We start from the raw sequence: 23,064 nt of genomic DNA on the forward strand, positions 1-23,064 counted from the left end.
CAAAGGAAAATGTCTGCAAGCAGACCTCTGCCCCAGGGCATAGAAATTACAGAATTACAGTTCTTTTCTGTTCTTTTCTGAACCCTCCAGAATACACACCCTCCATTTCTGTGGCGCTGATGAAAACCTCAGCTTCCCATGGGCAGTTCACACCCCTAGCAACCCTCTAAGCAGTCGACTCAAGCCCTGCTTGTCTCTGCCCTTTGTGCTTCTAAAACCATGAGCAGTCCGAGGTCCGGGTCCATGCCAGTGGCTGGCCCTCAGTCTGCCCACTCAGTCTCCCCCTCAGCTTCTGGATCTTGTTTGAGCACTGTTTTCAGGTCCTTCCTGGTGGGCTGATACTGCTCTGTAAGCTATCATTATCCCTGGCACAGGATACTTTTGCGCTCTGGTGTAATACTACTTTCCAGAAGCCAGTTTATGGCGGCTCCCTCCTCCTTCTCTTTATCTTCCAATATCTACCCACAGAATCACTACCCCATCCTTCATAGCTTGTAACCAGTGGAGTTTTTCTGCTTGTAGAGATCCAGATATATATCTTCTTACATCTCAGGCTGATTTTGTGGGTGTCCAGAATAGTTTTGTAGATATCCAGCTAAATTCAGGGGACAGTTGAAATGGAGTCCCTTACCCCTCCACCACCTTGCCCCCTCACAATAAAATCTTGCTATTTGCAATGACATGATAGAGCTAGAGAGTATTATGGTAAGTAAAATAAGCCAGTCAGAGAAAGACAGATACCATATGATTTAACTCATATGTGGAATTTAAGAAACAAAACAAATGAGCAAAATGGAAAAAAAAGAGAGAGAGAGAGAGACAAACCAAGAAACAGACTCTTAACTTCATAGAACACACTGATGTTTACCAGAAGGGATGTGGTGGGGGGATGGAAGAAATAAGTGATGGGGGATTAAGGGGTGGACATGTGATGATCACCATTTGTTGTGTGGAGTGTTAAGTCACCATACTGTACTGTAAAATGAATATTACACTGTCAGTTAACTAACTAGACTTAAATAAAAACCTTAAAAATAAAAAATGAAGAATAATAAATACATAAATGAAGCTCATTTGCTTAAAAATTATTATTTCATTTTCTTTTCTTTCCTTGTAGTCACCACCACCACATGGAACCAAGCAATGATACCGGAATTTCAGACTTTCTTTTCCTAGGATTATCAGAGGAACCAGACCTGCAGCCCCTCATCTTTGGGCTTTTCCTCTCTATGTACCTGATCACTGTATGTGGAAACCTGCTCATCATCCTGGCTGTCACCACAGATTCTCATCTCCACACCCCCATGTACTTCTTCCTTGTGAATCTGTCTTTTGTAGACATCTGCTTCATCTCCACCACTGTCCCCAAGATGCTGCAGAACATTCAGAATAACAGCAAAGTCATAACATATGCAGGCTGCATCACACAGATATACTTTGTCCTACTCTTCGCAGGGTGGGATGATTTTCTCCTTACTGTGATGGCCTATGACCGTTTCGTAGCCATCTGTCACCCTTTGCACTACACCGTCATCATGAACCCCCGGCTCTGTGGACTGCTGGTTCTGGTGTCCTGGATCATCAGTGCTCAGAATTCCTTGTTACAGAGTTTAATGGCATTGCGGTTGTTCTTCTGTACAGGCATGGAAATCCCCCATTTTTTCTGTGAACTCAGTAAGGTTGTTGGGCAAGCCTGTCCTGACAAGTTTCTTAATGACATGGTGATGTATTTTGCAACTGTGCTGCTGGGTGTTGCTCCTCTGCCTGGGATCCTTTACTCTTATTCTAAGATCGTTTCCTCCATATGTCATATATCATCAATTCAAGGCAAGTATAAAGCATTTTCCACCTGTGCATCTCACCTTTCAGTTGTCTCCTTATTTTATTGTACAGGCTTAGGAGTGTACCTTAGCTCTGCTTCTCCCCAGAGCTCCCACTCAAGTGCAGTAGCCTCGGTGATGTACATGGTGGTCACACCCATGCTCAACCCCTTCATCTACAGCCTGAGGAACAGAGACATAAAGAGTGCTCTGAAAAGAATTGTTGGGGTTCCAGTGATTTAAGGGACAATGCCCCTGGGGTTGAAAAAGTGCCCATGATTGCAAGGTTCACAGCCTCAGAGTCAGGAACTGACGTTCTTTGATCAGACTGTGGAAGTAGAATCTGCTCCTTCCATTTAATTCCTACAATTTCCATTTGTTTGAATTCAACTTTTCCACACATTTAAGTAACTCACTTTATTAACTCTAACTGATATATAGACGATTCCCCTTTATCCATCTTCATATATTCCTAATGGTTTCCCAAATCATGGATCACAAATGTCTGGAAGTTTCTTACAAGGGGCAAGTTGGATTTCTTCAAACTAATTTCATTTCAAATGACTTATACAATGCCAAGTAAATTTTCCCTAAATTTACCAAAAGAATAGTCATAAATTATATTCTCCATATGGATAATACTACTTTAGCCAGTAAGACTTTCATATAACTTTATTATAGAGGAGAATACCAAACCCCAGATTTCACCTAGAGTCTGTCACTCTTCACATCACTACCTTTATCACCTTCCTGATAATGTGGAGTCTCTAACACTGTTCCTTTTATGTCTCATGTTACTGACAGTGTGGCTTAGGTTAGGAAAGCCCAGGCATTCCCCTGCACCCATGCCCTTGTGGACATTCCCGCAGATGCTTCTCTGACCTGAGCTTCTGCTGTGGCTACACCTGCCCTTGGGTTCTCATTGTGATTGCAAGACACACCTCAACAACACCCATCAAAGAACTCTAAAAACCCAAGTTTCATTCCTCACAGGATGCCCAAAAGCCACTCTGGAAAGTCTTAGGGGTGGAGAGAGACATTGAGAGGGAGAAAGAAGGAGCATCACTGAAAGATTTGTCTTTATTAGGGTCCATCGCTAGAGTATTTAGGGGTTTGTGAGTTCATGCTTTATTGGGGAATCCCATGTGATTAGAATTTGGGTGCTGGAGGGGAAAAGCAGAGTCCCTCATGTGTCAGTGTCAAGGTTACCCAGGGCTTTATGAAGAGGTACTTCACAGCTGGGGGCACTCTGAGGGCTTATCCGGTAATAGTGTCCCACAATTGACAAAATATTTACTCAACATGGTTGTCCTTGATTGCATGTCTCAGAAATAAAAAACTTAATTTCAAGCACTTTACAAACATGCTCCTGGGTTTTCTCTCTCTCTCTCTCTCTCCCCCCCCCACCCCCTCTGTTTCAGTGGTAGAATTTACTGATTTGTACTTGCATATAACTCCTTGCTCATGCCATCATGTGCCCTCCTTAATGCCCATCACCCAGTTACTCCATCCCCCCACCCACCAGCCCTCCAGCAACCCTCAGTTTGTTTCCTAGAGTTCAGCATCTCTATGGTTTGCCTCCCTCTCAATTTTCTTTTTTTTTTAAGATTCTATTTATTTATTTATTTGACAGGCAGATTACAATTAGGCAGAGAGGCAGACAGAGAGGGGGCGGGAAGCAGGCTCCTTGCTGAGCAGAGACCCCGATGCGGGGCTTGATCCCGATATGACCCTAGCCGAAGGCAAAGGCTTAACCCTCTGAGCCACCCAGGCGCCCCTCCTTCTCAATTTTCATCTTATTTTATATTTACTGTGATTCGAATCAGTATCCAGAATTCCTACGACAGACATTGGCAAACACTGTTTAGCAAGAATATCTCTCCTAGTGCAGTCTACATGGAAAGACAAATTTGAATAAATAGATTGACTTTATAAGTTTTTAAAACTTATAAGGATGACCATAAGTATGATGAAGCAAAATTTCAAAACACTCATTTTGTTACAACACAAAACATTTCTTTCATTTTTTTTTTTACTTTTAATTTTTTATTTTTTATAAACATATATTTTTATCCCCAGGGGTACAGGTCTGTGAATCACCAGGTTTACACACTTCACAGCACTCACCAAAGCACATACCCTCCCCAATTAACATCACAGTTCATGCTGTGCTTCTATTTATTGAAGCATGGAAGACTGATGTCCACAACTGAGGAGGTTTATTCACTGAGGTGAAGGGTTGGTTAAAGTCTTCTATGTTTTATCATCCATTATCTTCCTATTTCTACTTGAAAACATCCAATGTTACCTGCTAATATGACTCTCTCTATTGCTACAAAAAAATAACCTCCTTTTCCTAATTTTGTCACAAATGCTAAGGGATGGCAAATGAACAGTATGAACATCACCCATTTTTTACCTCTTCCTGGTCAGAAATCTCTTCCACCTGCATGATCAGAGGACACTCAATGGGAGAACTGGATGGCCTGCCGGTCGGGTGCTTCAGAGTCACCAGTTCTTCTGCAGAAATGTGCATGTCCTTCAAACTCTCCCAGTGACCTAGAAGGAAGCCCACATATAGTCACCTGGTCATAAAGTCATCATAAATAAACTTGAATAACAGAAATATCATGACTGGTCCCCTCATCTGTCAGATTAGGTACCACAAATAAAAGCAGCATGTGTTCTAACTGCCTCATGTCTCTTTGCTTAGATCATTGTGTCAGTCATCTCTTGCTGTATAACAGGCTGCCTTTGTCAAATGGGATATCATATATGGATGTGGGTTGGCCAAAGGCAATGGTCAAGAAAGAATACTTGAGACAGTTTTGCTGCAAAGAGATGTTTTAATTATAGCATGGGGACAGAACTGGGGGCAGGAAAAGCTGCACTGGGATTGTGAAAAGTGACTGATTCTATAGTTTGAGTTTGTGGAAGGAGGCAGGGGGTAGAGATAATGTAAGTTTCTAAAGAATTTCTGTATGCTGAACGTGAGGTTTATAAGACCTTAGAGGTCTGGCTACTGTCAATATAAGATTGCTGTTAGTCTCTAATGAAACAACATTAAGTCAATCATGAGTTCCTGGTATGGTGTCACTCTGTAAATGTCTGAGGAATTCATCAGGGGCTTCAGATTGTAAGGAGGTTGACTTTTACCTACATTTCTCTTGTCTTTCTTCTCCTCATCAATAATACATTTACAATCAAATGGCATTATATTCTGGGAAGCATTTCTGATCTCTGCTGGATTCCTCATGTGTCTGTCATCAGGAATGAATCCCTAAATTGTGTTTCTAAGGTCCATCGATGATGTTGTATGTGGCAGTAATGCTCTTCTGTCTCAGCCAATTTATGGCCTTATTAGTTCATTTCTATATGTAAGGTATTCTCTATTTAGAAATTAAAGGAACTTACGTGAATTGTTTGAATTTCATCCCACTGTTCCTACATTTAAAGAAAACTCTTGTTTTCCTTCTCTATTAGAAGAGCTCTCTCCCAAACCTTCAATGGAGAATCTGCTACCTGTGCTCTAGATCCTACCCTTATCTGTGAGCCATAGATATTTTCCACTTAATTCAATTATTGGAGTATAATGACATACAATAAACTGCATATTTGCAAGTTTCCATTTGCAAATAGTAAGACTGTTAGGTAAGCTTTGACTGCTTACCTAAGTTAAGTAATTATTAAGTAATTGTTAAAATTTTAAACTCCCTGAACCTCTTTCCTTATTTCTCAAGGTGATGTGGAATACTAAATACAACATTAAATGCACCTTGTAGGAAAATAATGAATGGTATTAAAATTCATTTTTAATCCTAAGAAAACATTCCAGTATAGTGGTTGTAACTTGTGTGTGTGTGTGTGTGTGTGTGTGTGTACATAATTTTCTTTCAAATAAGCCCACTCCCCACAAGTGTACACCACAGACAATTTATTATTTCATCTTTTATGTTGGAAGGGAACTTGAGGGAGAGTTGGAGAGGACAGCACTGAAAGGAATGAATAGTTGAATCAACATGAAATAAAAGGATGCAGATATAAAGACACAAAATCATAAACTACAACGAGTGAATGAGTGACCTTATTTTTTATCCTGAGTTCCTTCCCTATGTCACCACCTCAAAGGCCTCAGAATCAGACCACAAGCACATTTATGCCATGAGTACCAGCTGATAGGGTAGAATGTCTCCAAATAGAGTTAATTTTTTTTTCTAATTAATGTGGATCCTTTAAATGTAAATTGTCCTCATCCAAGGGAAACTATGAATGAATTGGAAAGATTAAATATATTCTCAAATAATTTTATTGACTATGTCCATGAGTTTCTTCCAGTTGCTGTAAAATATCCCCACACTAGTTGCTTAAAACAAACACATACGTGCTCTTAGAGTTCTGGAAGCAGAAGCTTGAAAGGAGTTTTATCGGGCTAATAGTACATGTCTGTAGGGTTGAGTTCCTTCTAGATCCTCATGGGAGAATCTCTTTTCTTTCCAATTCTAGTCTCAATTTTTGGCTGCCTGCATTCTTAGCTCATGGCTCTTCCCCCACTTTCAGAACCGGCAGGGCAGCATTTTCAAAATCTCTCCGACACCAACTCTTTTGTCTCCTTCATCAACATTTGGAGGACCACTGTGATTACCTTAGTCCCACCTGGACAACCACCGTTAATCTTTTCATCTTAGTGGAAACTGATTAGCAACCCTGTTCAATCTGCTACCTTAATCCTTTTTTGTTATAAAAAATAACACCTTAACATTGGGGAGGGTATGTGATATGGTGAGTGCTGTGAAGTGTGTAAACCTGGTGATTCACAGACCTGTACCCCTGGGGATAAAAATATATGTTTATAAAAAATAAAAAATTAAAAAAATAATAAAAAATTTAAAAAAAAATAGCAAATTCCTAGTACTATGGAACATAAAAAGGAGAAGAGAAAATATCCAAGATCCATGCAGAGATAACCACATCGCTATTTGGTTTCATTTCGGTGTGTGCTGGTATTGGACTTCTCAGTGACATGTCAATAAATTGCCTCCCATATATAAAAAATAAATTTAAAAATAACACCTTAAGTGTACAGGGGATAGTTCTATTTTGAACTTTTTGAGGAATCTCCATATTGTTTTCCAGAGTGCTGCAGCAACTTGCACTCCTACCATTGAACCTAGAGAGTTTCCCTTTCCCCACATCCTCACCAACACCTTACCAGCACCTCTTTTTTCATGGGCTGTTACTTTTAGCCACTCTGACAAGTGTGAGGTGGTATCTGATTGTGGTTTTGATTTGTATTTCCCTGATGATGAGGGACATTGAACATTTATTCATGTATCTGTTGGCCATTTGTGAGAGTGGTATTTTGACTTATTCCTTGCTGATCTTAATGCCTTTTAATTCTTTTTGTTGTCTCATTGCTGAGGCTAGGACTTCCAGTACTATCTTGAACAACAGTGATGACAGTGGACATCCCTGTCATGTTCCTGACCTTAGGGAAAAATTCAGTTTTTCCCCATTGCAGATGATATCAGCTGTGGGTGTATCCTACATGACCTTTTTGGGTTTGGAGGAGTTATTATGTTCAGTTAACTACTGTATAGTACATCATTACCTTTTGATGTAATGTTCAATGATTCATTAGTTATGTATAACACCCAAGGCTCATCACAAATTGTGCCTACATGGCCTTTTTGATGTTGAGGTATGTTCCTTCTATTCCTACTGTCTTGTGAGTTTTTATCAAGAATTGATGTTATATTTTATCAAATGCTTTTTCTGCATCAATTAAGGGGATCATATGTTTCATTCCTTTTATTAACCAATCGTTTTGATTGATTTGCAGATTTTCAACTATCCTTGCAACATAGAAATAAATTCCACTTTGTCATGGTGAATAACTGTTTTAATGTACTGATGCATCTGAATAGTTAGTATCTTTTATTTTGTCTTTTTTTTTACAGTTTTTTTTATTTCTTTTCAACATAACAGAATTCATTGTTTTTCCACCACACCCAGTGGTCCCTGCAATGCGTGCCACCCATAATACCCACCACCTGGCTCCCCCAACCTCCCACGCACTGCCCCTTCAAAACACTCAGGCTGTTTTTCAGAGTCCATAGTCTCTTACGGTTCATCCCCCCCTCCAATTTCCCTCAACTCCCTTCTCCTCTATATCTCCCCATGTCCTCCATGTTATTTGTTATGCTCCGCAAATAAGTGAAACCATATGATAGTTGACTCTCTCTGCTTGACTTATTTCACTCAGCATAATCTCTTCCAGTCCCATCCATGTTGCTACAAAAGTTGGGTATTCATCCTTTCTGATGGAGGCATAATACTCCATCGTGTATATGGACCACATCTTCCTTATCCATTCGTCTGTTGAAGGGCACCTTGGTTCTTTCCACAGTTTGGCGACTGGCCATTGTTGCTATAAACATTGGGGTACAGATGGCTCTTCTTTTCACTACATCTGTATCCTTAGGGTAAATACCCAGTAGTGCAATTGCAGGGTCATAGGGAAGTTCTATTTTTAATTTCTTAAGGAATCTCCACACTGTTCTCCAAAGTGGCTGCACCAACTTGCATTCCCACCAACAGTGGAAGAGGGTTCCCCTTTCTCCACATCCCCTCCAAACACACGTTGTTTCCTGTCTTGCTAATTTTGGCCATTCTAACTGATGTAAGGTTGGTATCTTGAGAATTTTTACATCCATCTCAGGGATATTGGTATGCAATTCTCATTTTTACTGTGGTCTTTGTCTGATTTTAGTATCATGGTAATGCTGACCTTATAAAATGAGTTCAGAAGTTTTTCTTCTATTTTTGCTTTTTGGAATAGTTTCAGAAGGTAGGTATTAATTCTTTAAATGTTTGGTGTTTGGGGCGCCTGGGTGGCTCAGTAGTTAAGCCATTGCCTTCAGCTGAGATCATGATCCCAGGGTCCTGGGATCAAGTCCTGCATCAGGTTCTCTGCTCAGTGGGGAGCCTGCTTCTCCCCGCCCTCCCACCTGTCTCTCTGCCTACTTGTGATCCCTGTCTGTCAAATAAATAAATAATAAATGTTTGATAGAATTACCTGGAAACTATCCAGCCCTAGACTCTTGTTTGTTGGGAGACTTTTGATTACTGATTCAATTTCATTGTTTCTTATGCATCTATTCTACAACTCAGCAATCACACTACTAAGGATTTATCCAAAGGATACAAATACAGTGATTTGAAGGGGCACATGAACCTCAATATTTATTGCAGCAATTTCCGCAATAGTCAAGACATAGAAGAGCCCAAATGTCCATTAACTGATGAATGGATGAAGAAGATGTGGTACATATATACAATGGAGCATTACTCAGCCATCAAAAGGATGAAATCTTGCCATTTGAGACAATGTGCTTGGGACTACAGTGTATTACACTAAGTGAAATAAGTCAGTCAGAAAAAAACAAATACCATATTATTTCATTTATATGTAAAATCTAAGAAACAAAACTGATCAACATAGGGGAAGGAAGGGAAAAATAAAATAAGATAAAAACAGAAAGAAAGGCAAAACATAAGAGACTCGACTATAGAGAACTGAGGGTTGCTAGAGGGGATGTGGGTGGGGAAATGGGGTAACAGGGTGATGGGCATTAAGGAGGACATATCATGTAATGAGCACTGGGTGTTATACACAACGAATAAATCACTAAATACTACCCCTCAAGCTAATAATGTACTGTATGTTAAATGGCTTGAATTTAAATAAAATGTAAAAATAAATAAATAAAGTTACTAGGGGTGAAGATGTGACCACATTTGGGAGGTCTTATTCTGCCTACTACAAAGTCTTTTTCAAAAGTGCATTATTTTCAGTCACTGTGGTGCAAAAATAATGAATACTGTTATGCTGAAAATAAATAAAAAATAAATTTTTTTAAAAAGTGCATTATTTTGGTCATTTATGAAAGCAATAAACAGAGTTTACAAATTCACTCCTGAAGAAGGAGTGAATACCTGGTTTCCTCAAAATTTCATGCTATGACAATATTTGGTACAGAATTCTTAAATATCCCTACACCTAACTCTAACATAGGATCACAGCTTTGCTAATCAAAGACTTGTCCACACACCATGACCTGCATATCAACACCATCCAAGAGTGTGCTACAAAGGTAGAATCTCTGGGCCACCCAGGACCTGTGATCATATTCTGCATTTATAGTGGGACCTGTGTGAATTCAAAGGCACATTAAAGTTGGAGAGATGCCGGTCTAGATGAATTTCTCATGTGTTATGGTTGACATTTGTGGTAGGATAATATTTTGGGGGTGCTTTCCTTTGGATAGTAGGTGTTCAGCAGCATCCATTCAGAGATCACCAGACATCCCCAGGGTCAAATTATTTTATGGCTGAAACCAATGCCACAGAGCTTGAGAACTAGAAACAACCTGACAGAGCTTGAGAACTAGAAACAACCTGACAGAATGACACTCAAGGCCCACCACATAGTCACATATTCAGTGCAGACAGATCATGAGCTAGCAACAAGCACCATGTTTACAATTAAGATTGGAAGACATAAATGTACTTCCTTGGGAATAAAATGTTTATAAAAGTAAATCAAACAATCTCTGTGAGATGCAAGCTCATGTTATAGAACACAAAAATATCTAAACACATCTGTTATAACTATCAACCATTTTATGACAAAGGAGCATGTGATATTATTTGTGGAGCATAACAAATAGCATGGAAGACAAGGGGAGATGGAGAGGAGAAGGGAGTTGAGGGAAATTGGAAGGGGAGGTGCACCATGAGAGATTATGGACTCTGAAAAACAATCTGAGGGTTTTGAAGGAGCGGGGGTGGGAGGTTGGGGGAACCAGATAGTGGGTATTGGAGAGGGCACAATTGCATGGAGCACTGGGTGTGGTGCAAAAATAATGAATAATGAATACCGTTATGCTGAAAATAAATAAATTTAATTTTAAAAATAATAAAAAAATAAAATTTAAAAAGAACAAAACAAAAAAATAATAATGAATAATGTTACACTGAAAAAAAAAAACAAATAAAGGAGCATGTGATAGCTCTTACCTTGTATAAAGTAATGCCTAATTGTAATGGCAAATGTGGTTTTTGAGCCAATGTGTGTGATGGCCAAGGTTTGTTATCAGAAAAACCCTCTTCAGTTTTGAAGGGGCAGGGGTTGGGAGGTTGGGGGAGCCAGGTGGTGGGTATTATGGAGGGCACATACTGCATGGAGCACTGGGTGCAGTGCATAAACAATGAATTCTGTTATGCTGAAAAGAAATAAAAAAAAATTTTTTTAAAGAAAAACCCTTTTCTCTGCCTTAAAAAAGAATAGACCGTGTCTGGACACAGCAGGGCTGGGTCCGCACCACATGTTAATTCTTTGATGATAAAAAGTTCTAATCCAGGCAGGTTACTAGGTCTTAGATTTGAAGAAAATTATAACTTGGAGCTAAGATAAGATGCTAGGAAACTCACACATCAAAAAGGGGGGAAAGTTCAGAGAAAGGGAGTAAAAGAAACTTAAAAATTACCAAAAACTGGCTTCACTTTACCTCTAACCCTGTCTTTTGGGAATTGAGATCCATTAGGAAAACATCCTTTCTGTCCAGAGGACTTTTCCACTTGGGAATCTTGTGCTTAGAGACTGGAGTCACAAAAGGGCAATGTGCCTATGAGCAGATACAAAGAGCTCTAAATACTTCTTTGGCTCCAGTCCTTCAGCATGTGCAACCTTGGATGTGAAAGCATGCTCCTTATCTGTTTGTTCCAAATCCCAGTTCTGGCTGGAATCTGATGCTTCACTCCCTGCTGCCTTGGATGAGGACAGAGCTTTCAGCCCTATCATCTGCTCTCCAGGGAGGAATTCAGGCTACCACAGGACACCTTCCTCTCAGACACCCCAGCCAGGTGAGTCCAACACCCCAACTGACTGTTGATGACAGGGTCAGGGAGAATGGAAGCCAAGAACATTGACCAGTCATCACCTGAGAGCCAATTCAACCTAGCCCAGAGCAAAAGATCCCTGTGTTTGTTTGTTTGATTGATTAATTTATTCAGTGCTAACTCATGCTTTTGAAGGTCTTTCATATTCTTTATCATTAAACTGTTATTATTACAATGCTAGAAAAAATATGTTGAGATTGTTAAACTCAATGTGTGATTCTAATCCAGTGTGATTTTGTCCCCTGAGGGTCACTGATCACAGTCTGAAGACAGCTTTGCCTGTCACAGGGGAAATGGGTGCATGGGGGTAATGTCTAAACACCCTACAAAGTAGCCCGCCCCAGGGCAGGATCTGTCCAGCATGTCCATGGTGCAGAGACAGAGAAACCACGAGGTAAAAAATACCAGTATTTGGAACACAGCTGTCTTCAGGTTCTGACTTCAATCTTGTAACAACTTACTTTTCTACCAGCAAATTCACAGTAACCCCTTGGCCACCAGTTTAAAATTTCCAACCACAAAGAATGTAACAGCTCTATAAGTTTGTTTCCCAGGCTGCTGGTGATAGAGATGTTTTTTGCTGTTCTTAAACTATCCCTCAGTTCAACTTCATTTATTTGATGACTATGCTCATTGATTTTTATTATTATATGCCTATAGGTTATTCTCTTTTGCCCTATTTTTAAAACACTATCGGCATTTTAAATGATTTCTTCAGATCTTTATTTCTCAATTGACTTTTGGAACATATTTTGACCATAAAAAATTGACATTTTATTTAAATGTGTCTACTTCTGAGTTTCATGTTATATTTAAGTGGTTTTGCCCAACTGCAATTTTTGTGTGCAGTTTTATTAATGTTCTAATATAATCTATGGTTACAGTAATACCAAGGCCATAATCCTCTGAGTTTTAGTAAGATCTGAGAGGGAACTGATTTCATATTCTTCCAAACAGATATTTTTTTAATTTTCTTTTCAGCATAACAGAATTCATTCAAAAAGATATTCTTTTATGCCAGTATTTATTTAGCAATTCAACCTTGTCCAACAAAATAGAAATACAACCTTGCCGTATGGTAAATGTCCTTATAAAATGAGACCTAATTCCTGACACATATAACAAATAAAAACTGAGGATCTGCCATAAGCCAGAACATTCTAGGAATATTACATGCTATATTCTTCATATATAAGCATTTTCCAATTTAGTTATTAATCCACACTGTTATCATTGATGATTGCTATTTTATATCCCATTTCAGTTTATTTTGGTTTTACATACAAATTTCCCTAGGACAGGTGTTTTGAAACTACTCATTTTACATTTTAACCTAGTTATGCTTAACCTAGTTAAAACTGGTTTAACCTAGTTTTTTCATTCTCTAACTTCTTACACTCTTAGGTCTTTTTATATTAAGCACATATGTTCACAAAACTTGGTTAAAAAAACAAAAGTGAGCCAGGAACGTAAAGTCCATGCACTTTTGAATCATGTCTCATAACAGTGCGGACAACACAATGAAATAAATGTGTGTATGATATGATGCCCACAGTCAGAAGATCTGAAGCAAATTATTGAGTACAAAATGATAGAATTATCATGGTGTGGGCAGGATTATAGAGCATGGTCTGTGGACCTTTTTGCACGTTGGATGAAATCCAGTTTGAGGATTAGAGTGGGCACCTTGGGTTTGTTAAAGGATAGAAAAATACCTAAAGCCCAAGAATGTCAATAAAAAAATGTCACATAAAGCTCTGAAACTTGTGTCTGCCACTGAGTGCAGCAGATCTGAAGATATTTCCTGGATGTGGACTGTAATTTTTCAAAAGCCACAGTGGGACAGAAGCACTGCATGGGATTTGTTGAAAAATGTTTGGGAGATTGACTCTTCCAAAACTGCTTTTTACTAGCATCCTTGGAATTGCTGGAAGGATGTATATTTATCAACTAATATTGGAACAATATTATCAAGATCAGATGGAATTAAAAGAAAAGTTGAAATTGGCATAAAAATCAAAAGAGAAGAAAAGTTAATACTACATGGAGATTAACTGTAATTGTTTAAAAATCTACTGAAATTATACACTGATTATAAATAATCTAGTAGATTGGGAACACTGAAAATAAATTTTTTAAAAATAAATAAAATTTTTTTTAAAAATAAATAATCTGGTAGAAAGTTAAAAAAAAAAAAAAAAAAAAAGATGCCACATAAGAGAAGGCAGAAAGGGGCTAACCTTATCTCCTATCAGACCACATATAAAAGAGTTAGGCAAATAATGATGCAGGAGGTACAGGGAAAATAAGTCTTCTATGCTCCAACTTTTGTTGTTTCGTGTACCTTTCTTTTGGGGAAGTGTTGGTTTATCCCATTGCTAATTTGAGGGGGGTGTACATATATATCACACCCAATTAGAACCACACATTGAGTTTAACAATCTCAACATACTTTTTCTAACATTGTAATAATAGCAATTTAATCATAAGGAATATGAAAGACCTTTAAAAGCGTGAGCAGCAGTCACTCTGTGAAACTGACATTAGTACTGAATAAATTAATGAATTATGTATATGTATACATTCACATAAATATATATTTTTTATATATTATTTGTCCATAGGAGGCTTAAGTATTGGCATTTCTGCATTTTGTAGGGGAAAGTCACTAATCTGGCCTACTTGCATTGGATCCATTCCTAGCATAACCAGGATGGTCAGGGCTGAGAAAGGGGAATAACACAACCCAGAAGACCATGGTGTCCTCTGTGTGTATGACTTGTAGAGTGGGAGCAGTCCCCACAAAAGGGTGCCAGGATTCATAACTCCCAAGGTTACACAATACAGAGGCCATAACTGAATCAACAGAGAACCGTAAGAAGGAGATGTTGTTCAATTAATCGGATGCCTTTGCAATATGATGAATACAGTGGGAGCAGTGGGAGAAGCAGTGTGGACACGGATATCCCTGTGCCTTGAGGGTTCAGAGGTAGAGAGGCCACTTTCCTCCTCAGCATGTCTGACAACATCTCTCCTCAGTCTCCCTCCTGCTCATTCCCCTTGCAGCACTGACTTTGCTCCTTTGACTTGAACCTGGGAAACATGTACCTTCTTTGAGGATTTTGCACTGGCCATTCCCTCTGATGGACACACACTTCCCCCATATTCCTTCATCTATCCCTCTGTCTTACTTGAGATCTATATTCCAGTATGACCTTTGCAGAATTTCTTATATACCCAGGAAAATGGCGTGCCCTATTCACACTATGCTTTACCCCTGCTTTCATTTTCTTCATACCTCCTGCCACCATCTGAAATGCTTTTTAATTTTCTTATTTGTTAATGTATTTTTTCTACATCAGTGAATACTAAGGATTTTTATTCTTTACCACCCCATAGTCCTTGCCTAGACAATGTCTAAAATGTGGACAGCACTCAATTTATGTTTGGGGAAAAAGTAAGTAGAACAAAAATTCCAAAACTATGGGGGTATAGAGGTTCCCCTTCAGTGTACCATATCTATGCACAACCTATTAAAGTGAATTTCTAGAATATAAAATTTTAAAAGTAGCATTTAAAAACTGAGAGTAATACAAGATTGTGTGAAAATTAGTCATGCTATTTGTTTCTGTCCTTGAAGTCACCTCTACCACATGGAACCAGGAAATGATACACAAATTTCAGAGTTTCATCTTCTGGGTTTATCTGAGGACCCAGAACTGCAGCCCCTCATATTTGGGCTTTTCCTCTCCATGTACCTTATCACTGTGTTTGGAAACCTGCTCATCATCTTGGCCATCAGTTCAGACTCCCACCTCCACACCCCCATGTACTTTTTCCTTAACAACCTGTCCTTTGTTGACATCTGTTTCACCTCCACCATCATCCCCAAGATGCTATGGAACATCCAGACTCAAAGCAAGGTCATAACATATGCAGACTGCCTCACACAGATTTATTTTCTCATACTCTTTGCTGTGTCAGACATCTTCCTCCTGAGTGTGATGGCCTATGACCGGCTAGTGGCCATCTGTTACCCTCTGCACTACATGGTCATCATGAATCCCTGGCTCTGTGGTCTGCTGGTTCTGGTGTCCTGGATCATTTCTATCCTGAATTCCTTGCTACATAGTTTAATGATGTTGCGGCTTTCTTTCTGTGCACATTTCCAAATCCCCCACTTCTTTTGTGAACTCAATCAGATGATCCAACTTGCCTGTTCTGACACCTTTCTTAATAACTTGGTGATGTATTTTGCAGCTGTTCTGCTGTGTGGTGGTCCTTTCTCTGGGATCCTTTACTCTTATTCTAAGATTGTTACTGCCATATGTAGAATATCATCAGCTCAAGGCAAGTATAAAGCATTTTCCACCTGTGCATCTCACCTCTCTGTTGTCTCCTTGTTTTATTGTACAATGCTTGGTGTGTACCTTAGCTCTGCTGCTCCCCAGAGCTCCCACTCAAGTTCAGTGGTCTCCGTGATGTACACCGTGGTCACACCTATGTTGAACCCCTTCATCTATAGCCTGAGGAACAAAGATATAAAGAGGGCTCTGAAAGCAATCATTGGGATTCCAGTGATGTAACAGCCAATCATCCCGGGGCTGAGGAAGTGCCCATGATTGCATACCCATGAGGTTCACAGCCTCAGAGCCAGGAACTGATATTCGTTGATCAGACTTTGGACATAGAATTGGCTCCTTCTATTTATTTCCTGGAATTTCCATTTGTTTGAATTCAACTTCTCTGTATATTTAAGCAACTCACTTTATTAACCTTCTGCTCTATCTGATATACAGACAGTTTTCCCCTTTGTCCATAATATATTTTTCCACGTTTTTTTTCCACCCTTGATCAAAAATACTTGGAAATTCTCATTTATGTCATGGAGTACCTCGGATTTCTTAAGAATACCTTCTCCTTGGGTCACCAGGGTGCCTCAGTCAGTTAAGCATCTTCCTTTGCCTCAAGCCATCATCCTAGAGCCCTGGGATTGAGCCCTATGTTGGGCTCCCTGCTTGGTGGGGAGTCTTCTTGTCTCTCTCCTTCTGTCTGCTGCTCCCCCTCCTTGTGCTCACTCTCTCTCTCTCCCTCTCTTTCCCTCTGTCAAATAAATGAATAAAAAATCTTTAAAAAAAGAATACTTTCTATTTAAAGAACATGTATCATCCCAAGTAATTTTCTCTTATTTTAAAAAAGAATAGTCATGATTCATATTATTCATACAGAAAAAAATACTAGTTTGATAACTATGGTCATTTATATAATCTTATAATAAAGGAAAGTATGAGATCCCAGTTTTTCTCTTTTGTGTATGTCAAAACTTTGTATATCACTGCCTCACTGCTCATCCTGACAATGTAGACAAACTTATAGTTTGTCCTATAGGTAGTCACTGAGTTCCAGTCTCCTTATTGGGATCTTGTTCTCCCACCCAGCTGTGTCCATTGTGCCTACCGCAGTGATGGGAAAAATGAATAGCAAGTACATGTCTCCAAGTGGAGTCTACACAGAAAAACATATTAGAATAAATAACTTCATATGGCCTTTGAGACAGGGAAGATCTTAAATACGATGAAGAAAAATTGAAATTATACTTTGTATTACTAAGCAGAGTATTTCATTTTATGCTGCCATAAAACACTCATACTCACTGAAGTATGCAGTTTGACATTCAAGTACAAGAATTGGCTTCCCCCTTTGTGGTAAATAATTGGTTGGCATATTTATGATGTTTTCTGACTCATCTTCCTCTTTCTGCTGCATAGAAATAGGACTATTTTCTTCCTTCTAAATGAAATATTTCCTCTTTTCTAAATTTTGTCATAACCATAAAATGGGAAATGATTGAATAAAATCAATATCATCCATTACATATCATCCATAAATTTCTTCAGAATCAAAGTATGATCCATTAGAGAGACTGAATTCCTGTCCAGTCATGTGATTCAGGTTACAACCTTTGTGCAAAGAAGCATCTCCTTCCAGCTTCTCTTGGTGACCTGGAAGGTACTCTAACAAAGTCTGTCTTCATTTCAGCCACCTAAAATAAATATACAGAAACACTTTGTTGAATCCAAAGGAAACATTCAAGGTTAGGAGTGTGAGTATGTACGTGTGTGTGTACTTGTATACATCTTTCTCTAAAATGAACACATTCACACAATTTATGTAGACATATAAAGAATTATTTAAATCTCATCTAATGTATTGAAAGAAAATCTAAAAAAGGGAGAGGATAAAAATCCAAAGAATAAACATTTGAATCAAAATAAAATATGAAGAACGTAGAATTTTGACACAATCATTTAAAATAGAATGAATAACTTTAACTTTAATAAGGAATTATTTATCTCAAAATTTCAAGGACCTCAGATTCCAAACCACATTTACATTTATGCAGTGGGAAATCACTGGCCAGGTAATGGGGCAGAATAGCTCCAAACTTAAACTTATTTTCCCCTTCCAGTTAAGGTGAAATTTCACTACCAAATGCCTTTACCCAAGAGAAGTTCACTAAATGAGTTGAAAGGCTTAAACTCCATTCCTAGAAAAAATATTTTTCTGAACAAATGCATTCAATTCCTGTTTTAATGAACGGCCACATGAGTGGCTTAAAACAGTGATTTATCCTATTTCTAGAAGGCCATAAGCCTGAAATAGATCTCATCGGGCTACAAGTAAGAAGTCTGCAGGGCTGCAATCCTTCGGACACTCTAGAGGAGAACTGACTCTCTTTCTTGTTTCACTTTTCAGTGGCTACCTGCCTTTCTTGTCTTGAGGCTTTCTTCCATCTTCAAGCCCACAGCAGAGTCTGAAAATGTCTCTCAGATTCCAATACTTAGTCCTCCCTCTTCCACATTTAGAAGACCATTGTGATGACACTAGTCCCATCTGGATATTTCAGACTAATCTCTTTTTTTTTTTAATTCTTTTTTCTTTTCAGTGTACCAGAATTTATTGTTTATGTACCACACCCAGTGCTCCATGAAATACATGCCCTCCATAATACCCACCACCAGGCCCACCCAACCTCCCACCCCCACCCCTTCAAAACCCTCAGATTGTTTTTCAGAGTCCATGGTCTTTCATGGTTCTTCTCCCCCTCCAATTTCCCCCAACTCCCTTCTCCTCTCCATCTCCCCATGTCCTCCATGTTATTTCTTATGCTCCACAAATAAATGAATCCATATGATAATTGACTCTCTCTGCTTGACTGCTTGACTTATTATATCAAGATCAGAGATTAGCAGCTTTATTCAATATAGTAGCTGAATTTTCCATACTTGGTAAACAAATGTTTTCAGCAGTTCTTTGGCCTAGGATGTAGACATTTTTCAGAAGCCCTTATTGTGCCTGTCACAAAGTATGTTTCAAATATAAATTTTTCTATGCCACCTTATATAAAGACTTGAAGATCACCTGGGTGGCTTAGACAGTTGAACTTCTGACTCTTTATTTCATCTTAGCTCATGATCTTTGGGTTCTGGGATCAAGTCCTGCATCAAGCTCTGTCCTCAGAACAGAATCTGCTGACAATTATCTTCCTCTACCTCTCCCTCTGCTCCTTCCCTGTTGTCTCTCTCTCCCTCCTTCTCTCTCTTTGCAAAATAAATAAAATATTTTTATAATTTTTAAAAATTTTGAAAAAGATGAGCACTGAGTGTTATATGGAATTAATGAGTCATTGAACACTACATCAGAAACTAATAATGTACTACTATATGTTGACAGACTGAACTTAATTTAAAAAAAAGACTTGACCAGAGAATTTATCAAAACCCATAGAGTTATCTGAAAACCTTTTCTTTCAAAACTACAAACACTGAAGATTCCTGGTGGAGAAGACCTAAAACTACCTACACATCACTCTAACTCAGAAACAGAGCCTTACTCTCAAACTGTGCCCCACAGACCAGGACCTGCAATATCAACACCACCTGGGAGCTTGTTGAAATGCAGAGTCCCACCAGGTGATGTGTATTATAGAGGGCACGGATTGCATGGAGCACTGGGTGTGGTGGAAAAATAATGAATACTGTTTTTCTGAAAATAAATAAATTAATAAATTTAAATAAATAAATAAATTTATAAATAAATAAATTTAAAATGAATGAATAAATAAATAAATAAAAAGAAATGCAGATTCCCTGGGCCCACCAGACACATGATGAATCAGAATTTGCATTTTAATTGTGAACTTTGGTGATTTGTATGTACAGTGAAAGTAGAGAAGTGTTGGTGTAGAATCATAATTCTCACCTTCTCACTGTTGACCCTTGGGGCTGGATATGTATTTGTGCTATCTCGTGGATTATAAATATTCAGCAACATCATTTGAGACATGGTCAAATATCTCCAGGAGCAAAACCATATCTGGTTGAGAACCACTGTTGCAGAGTGAGAACTGGAAGCATCCTGACAGAATCCAATCAAGGCTTCTTCCAGTACTACATTTATAACTATGATATTGCAATTTATAAATATATATATATATATATATATATATATATATATATATATACATACATTTGGTCTTCATACCCATTTCTGGCATAGAGCTTCTAAAACTTTGATTTTCCTAAGTAATGAGAGCCATAAAGATGTTTTTCATCAGGTTACTGAAGTGACTTTGGGAAAGTACCCATGGAGAGGGTATGTTTGCCAGGCGGACCAACAATGTAATTAGAGAACTGGAATTTTAGTCCCCATGCCTTGACCTCCTGGGATGGGAAAGGGGCTGGAAATGGAATCTAACCACAAAATGGTGAATAATTTAACCAAATGTGTCTATATCATGAAGCTTCCATAAAGCCCAAAAGGATGATTCAGTGAGCCTTCAGACTGCTGAACACATGGAGAATGGTAGAGTGGTATACCTGGAAAATGCAAGGAAGCTCCATACTCTTTCCCCATACTTTGTATTATGCATGTCTTCCCACCCATGAGACCGTACATCTCATGAAGGAAATATCCAAGAGGCATGCATAAACTTGGGCACGCACAAGCTCACCTACTGAGTCCATCATGTGACCACCCAAGGTCAGACCTGAAGTGGGCACTAGGACTCTGGGTAGAGAAGGTCTAAAAACAACTATCCCTGACTCAACACTGAACCACAGCCTTAGTACTTAAAGAATGGTCCATAGACCAGGACTGGTGGCATTAGTATCAACTGGAAACAGTTGCAATTACAGGATCTGTGAGCCTCACCCACATCTTGCCAAATCAGGTTTGAATTTGAACAACATACTCAAGTGATTCAAATACACATTAATTTTGGAGAAGTTCTGGTCTAGAATGATGTTTCTTTGAATCTCCACACTGTTCTCCAAAGAGGCTGCACCAACTTGCATTCCACCAACAATGGAAGAGGGTTCCCCTTTCTCCACATCCCCTCCAACACATGTTGTTTCCTGTATTGCTAATTTTGACCATTCTAACTGGTGTAAGGTGGTATCTCAATGTGGTTTTAATTTGAATCTCCCTGATGACTAGTGATGATGAACAATTTCTCAAGTGTGTGATAGCCATTTGTATGTCTTCACTGGAGAAGTGTCTTTTCATATCTTCTGCCCATTTTTTGATATGATTATCGGTTTTGTGTGTGTTGAGTTTGAGGAGTTCATTATAGATCTTGGATATCACCTTTTGTCTGTACTGTCATTTGCAAATATCTTCTCCCATCCCATGGGTTGCCTCTTTGTTTTGTTGACTATTTCCTTTGTTGTGCAGAAGGTTTTGATCTTGATGAAGTCCCAAAAGTTCATCTTCGCTTTTATTTCCTTTGCCTTTGGAGACATATCTTGAAAGAAGTTGCTGTGGCTGATATCGAAGAGGTTACTGCCTACATTCTCCTCTAGGGTTCTGATGGATTCCTGTCTCATTTTGAGATCTTTATCCATTTTGAGTTTATCTTTGTGTACAGTGTAAGAGAGTGGTCGAGTTTCATTCTTCTACATATACCTGTTCAGTTTTCCCAGCACCATTTATTGAAGAGACTTTCTTTTTTCCACTGTATATTTTTTCCTGTTTTGTCGAAGATTATTTACCCATACAGTTGAGGGTCCATATCTGGGTTCTCTACTCTGTTCAACTGGTCTATGTGTCTGTTTTTGTTTTTGTTTTTGTTTTATTTTGTATTTATTTTCAGCATAACAGTATTCACTGTTTTTACCACAGCCAGTGCTCCATGCAATCTGTGCCCTCTATAATACCCACCACCTGGTACCCCGACCTCCTCCCCCCAGCCCCTTCAAAACCCTCAGATCGTTTTTTGGAGTCCATAGTCTCTCATGGTTCCCCTACTCTTCCAATTTCCCCCAACTCCCTTCTCCTCTCCATCTCCCCTTGTCCTCCATGCTATTTGTTATGCTCCACAAATAAGTGAAATCATATGATAGTTGACTCTCTCTGCTTGACTTATTTCACTCAGCATAACCTCTTCCAGTCCCATCCATATTGCTACAAAAGTTGGGTATTCATCCTTTCTGATGGAGGCATAATACTCCAATGCCATTCCGTTCAAAATTCCACTGGTTTTTTCAAAGAGCTGGAGCAAATAATCCAAAAATTTGTATGGAATCAGAAGAAACCCCAAATTGCTAAGGAAATGTTTAAAAACAAAAATAAAATGGGGGGCATCACGTTACCTGATTTCAAGCTTTACTGCAAAGCTGTGATCACCAAGACAGCATGATACTGGCATAAAAACAGACACATAATACTCCATATACACTGGCATAAAAACAGACACATAATAATCTATACACTATGGAGTATTATGTGTCTGTTTTTATGCCAGTACCATGCTGTCTTGGTGATCACAACTTTGTATTAAAGCTTGAAACCAGGTAACATGATGCCTCCAGTTTTATTTTTGTTTTTCAACATTTCCTTAGCGATTTGGGGTCTCTTCTGATTTCATACTAATTTTTGGATTATTTGCTCCCGCTCTTTGAAAAATACCAGTGGAACTTTGAACGGAATGGCATTACAAGTATAGATTGCTCTAGGCAGTATAGACATTTTAACAATGTTTATTCCTCTGATCCATGAGCACAGAATGGTCTTCCATCTTTTTGTGTCTTCTTCAATTTCTTTCATGAGTGTTTAGTTCCTCGAGTACAGATCCTTTACCTCTTTGGTTAGGTTTATTCCCAGGTATTTTACGGTTCTTGGTGCAATAGTAAATGGAATTAATTCTCTAATTTCCCTTTCTGTATTTTGATCATTATTGTACAAGAAAGCCACTGATTTCCATACATTGACTTTGTATCCTGCC

General features: G+C 38.7%; 3 protein-coding genes across 3 annotated transcripts; all 3 read left to right on the forward strand.

The window, feature by feature from the left end:
• The first annotated feature begins 1,130 nt into the window (after positions 1 to 1,130).
• Positions 1,131 to 2,063, forward strand: LOC131825736 (olfactory receptor 7A17-like). The gene has a single exon (XM_059165141.1). The coding sequence runs from the start codon at positions 1,131 to 1,133 to the stop codon at positions 2,061 to 2,063; it is 933 nt and encodes a 310-aa protein (XP_059021124.1).
• An 11,589-nt stretch (positions 2,064 to 13,652) lies between these two features.
• LOC131825737 (protein PIGBOS1-like) lies at positions 13,653 to 13,793 on the forward strand. The gene has a single exon (XM_059165142.1). The coding sequence runs from the start codon at positions 13,653 to 13,655 to the stop codon at positions 13,791 to 13,793; it is 141 nt and encodes a 46-aa protein (XP_059021125.1).
• A 1,640-nt stretch (positions 13,794 to 15,433) lies between these two features.
• LOC131825738 (olfactory receptor-like protein OLF4) lies at positions 15,434 to 16,366 on the forward strand. Its single transcript, XM_059165143.1, has one exon. The coding sequence runs from the start codon at positions 15,434 to 15,436 to the stop codon at positions 16,364 to 16,366; it is 933 nt and encodes a 310-aa protein (XP_059021126.1).
• The last annotated feature ends 6,698 nt before the right edge of the window (positions 16,367 to 23,064 follow it).

This window comes from Mustela lutreola, chromosome 2, assembly GCF_030435805.1.
Source record: "Mustela lutreola isolate mMusLut2 chromosome 2, mMusLut2.pri, whole genome shotgun sequence".
Classification (NCBI taxonomy): domain Eukaryota; kingdom Metazoa; phylum Chordata; class Mammalia; order Carnivora; family Mustelidae; genus Mustela; species Mustela lutreola.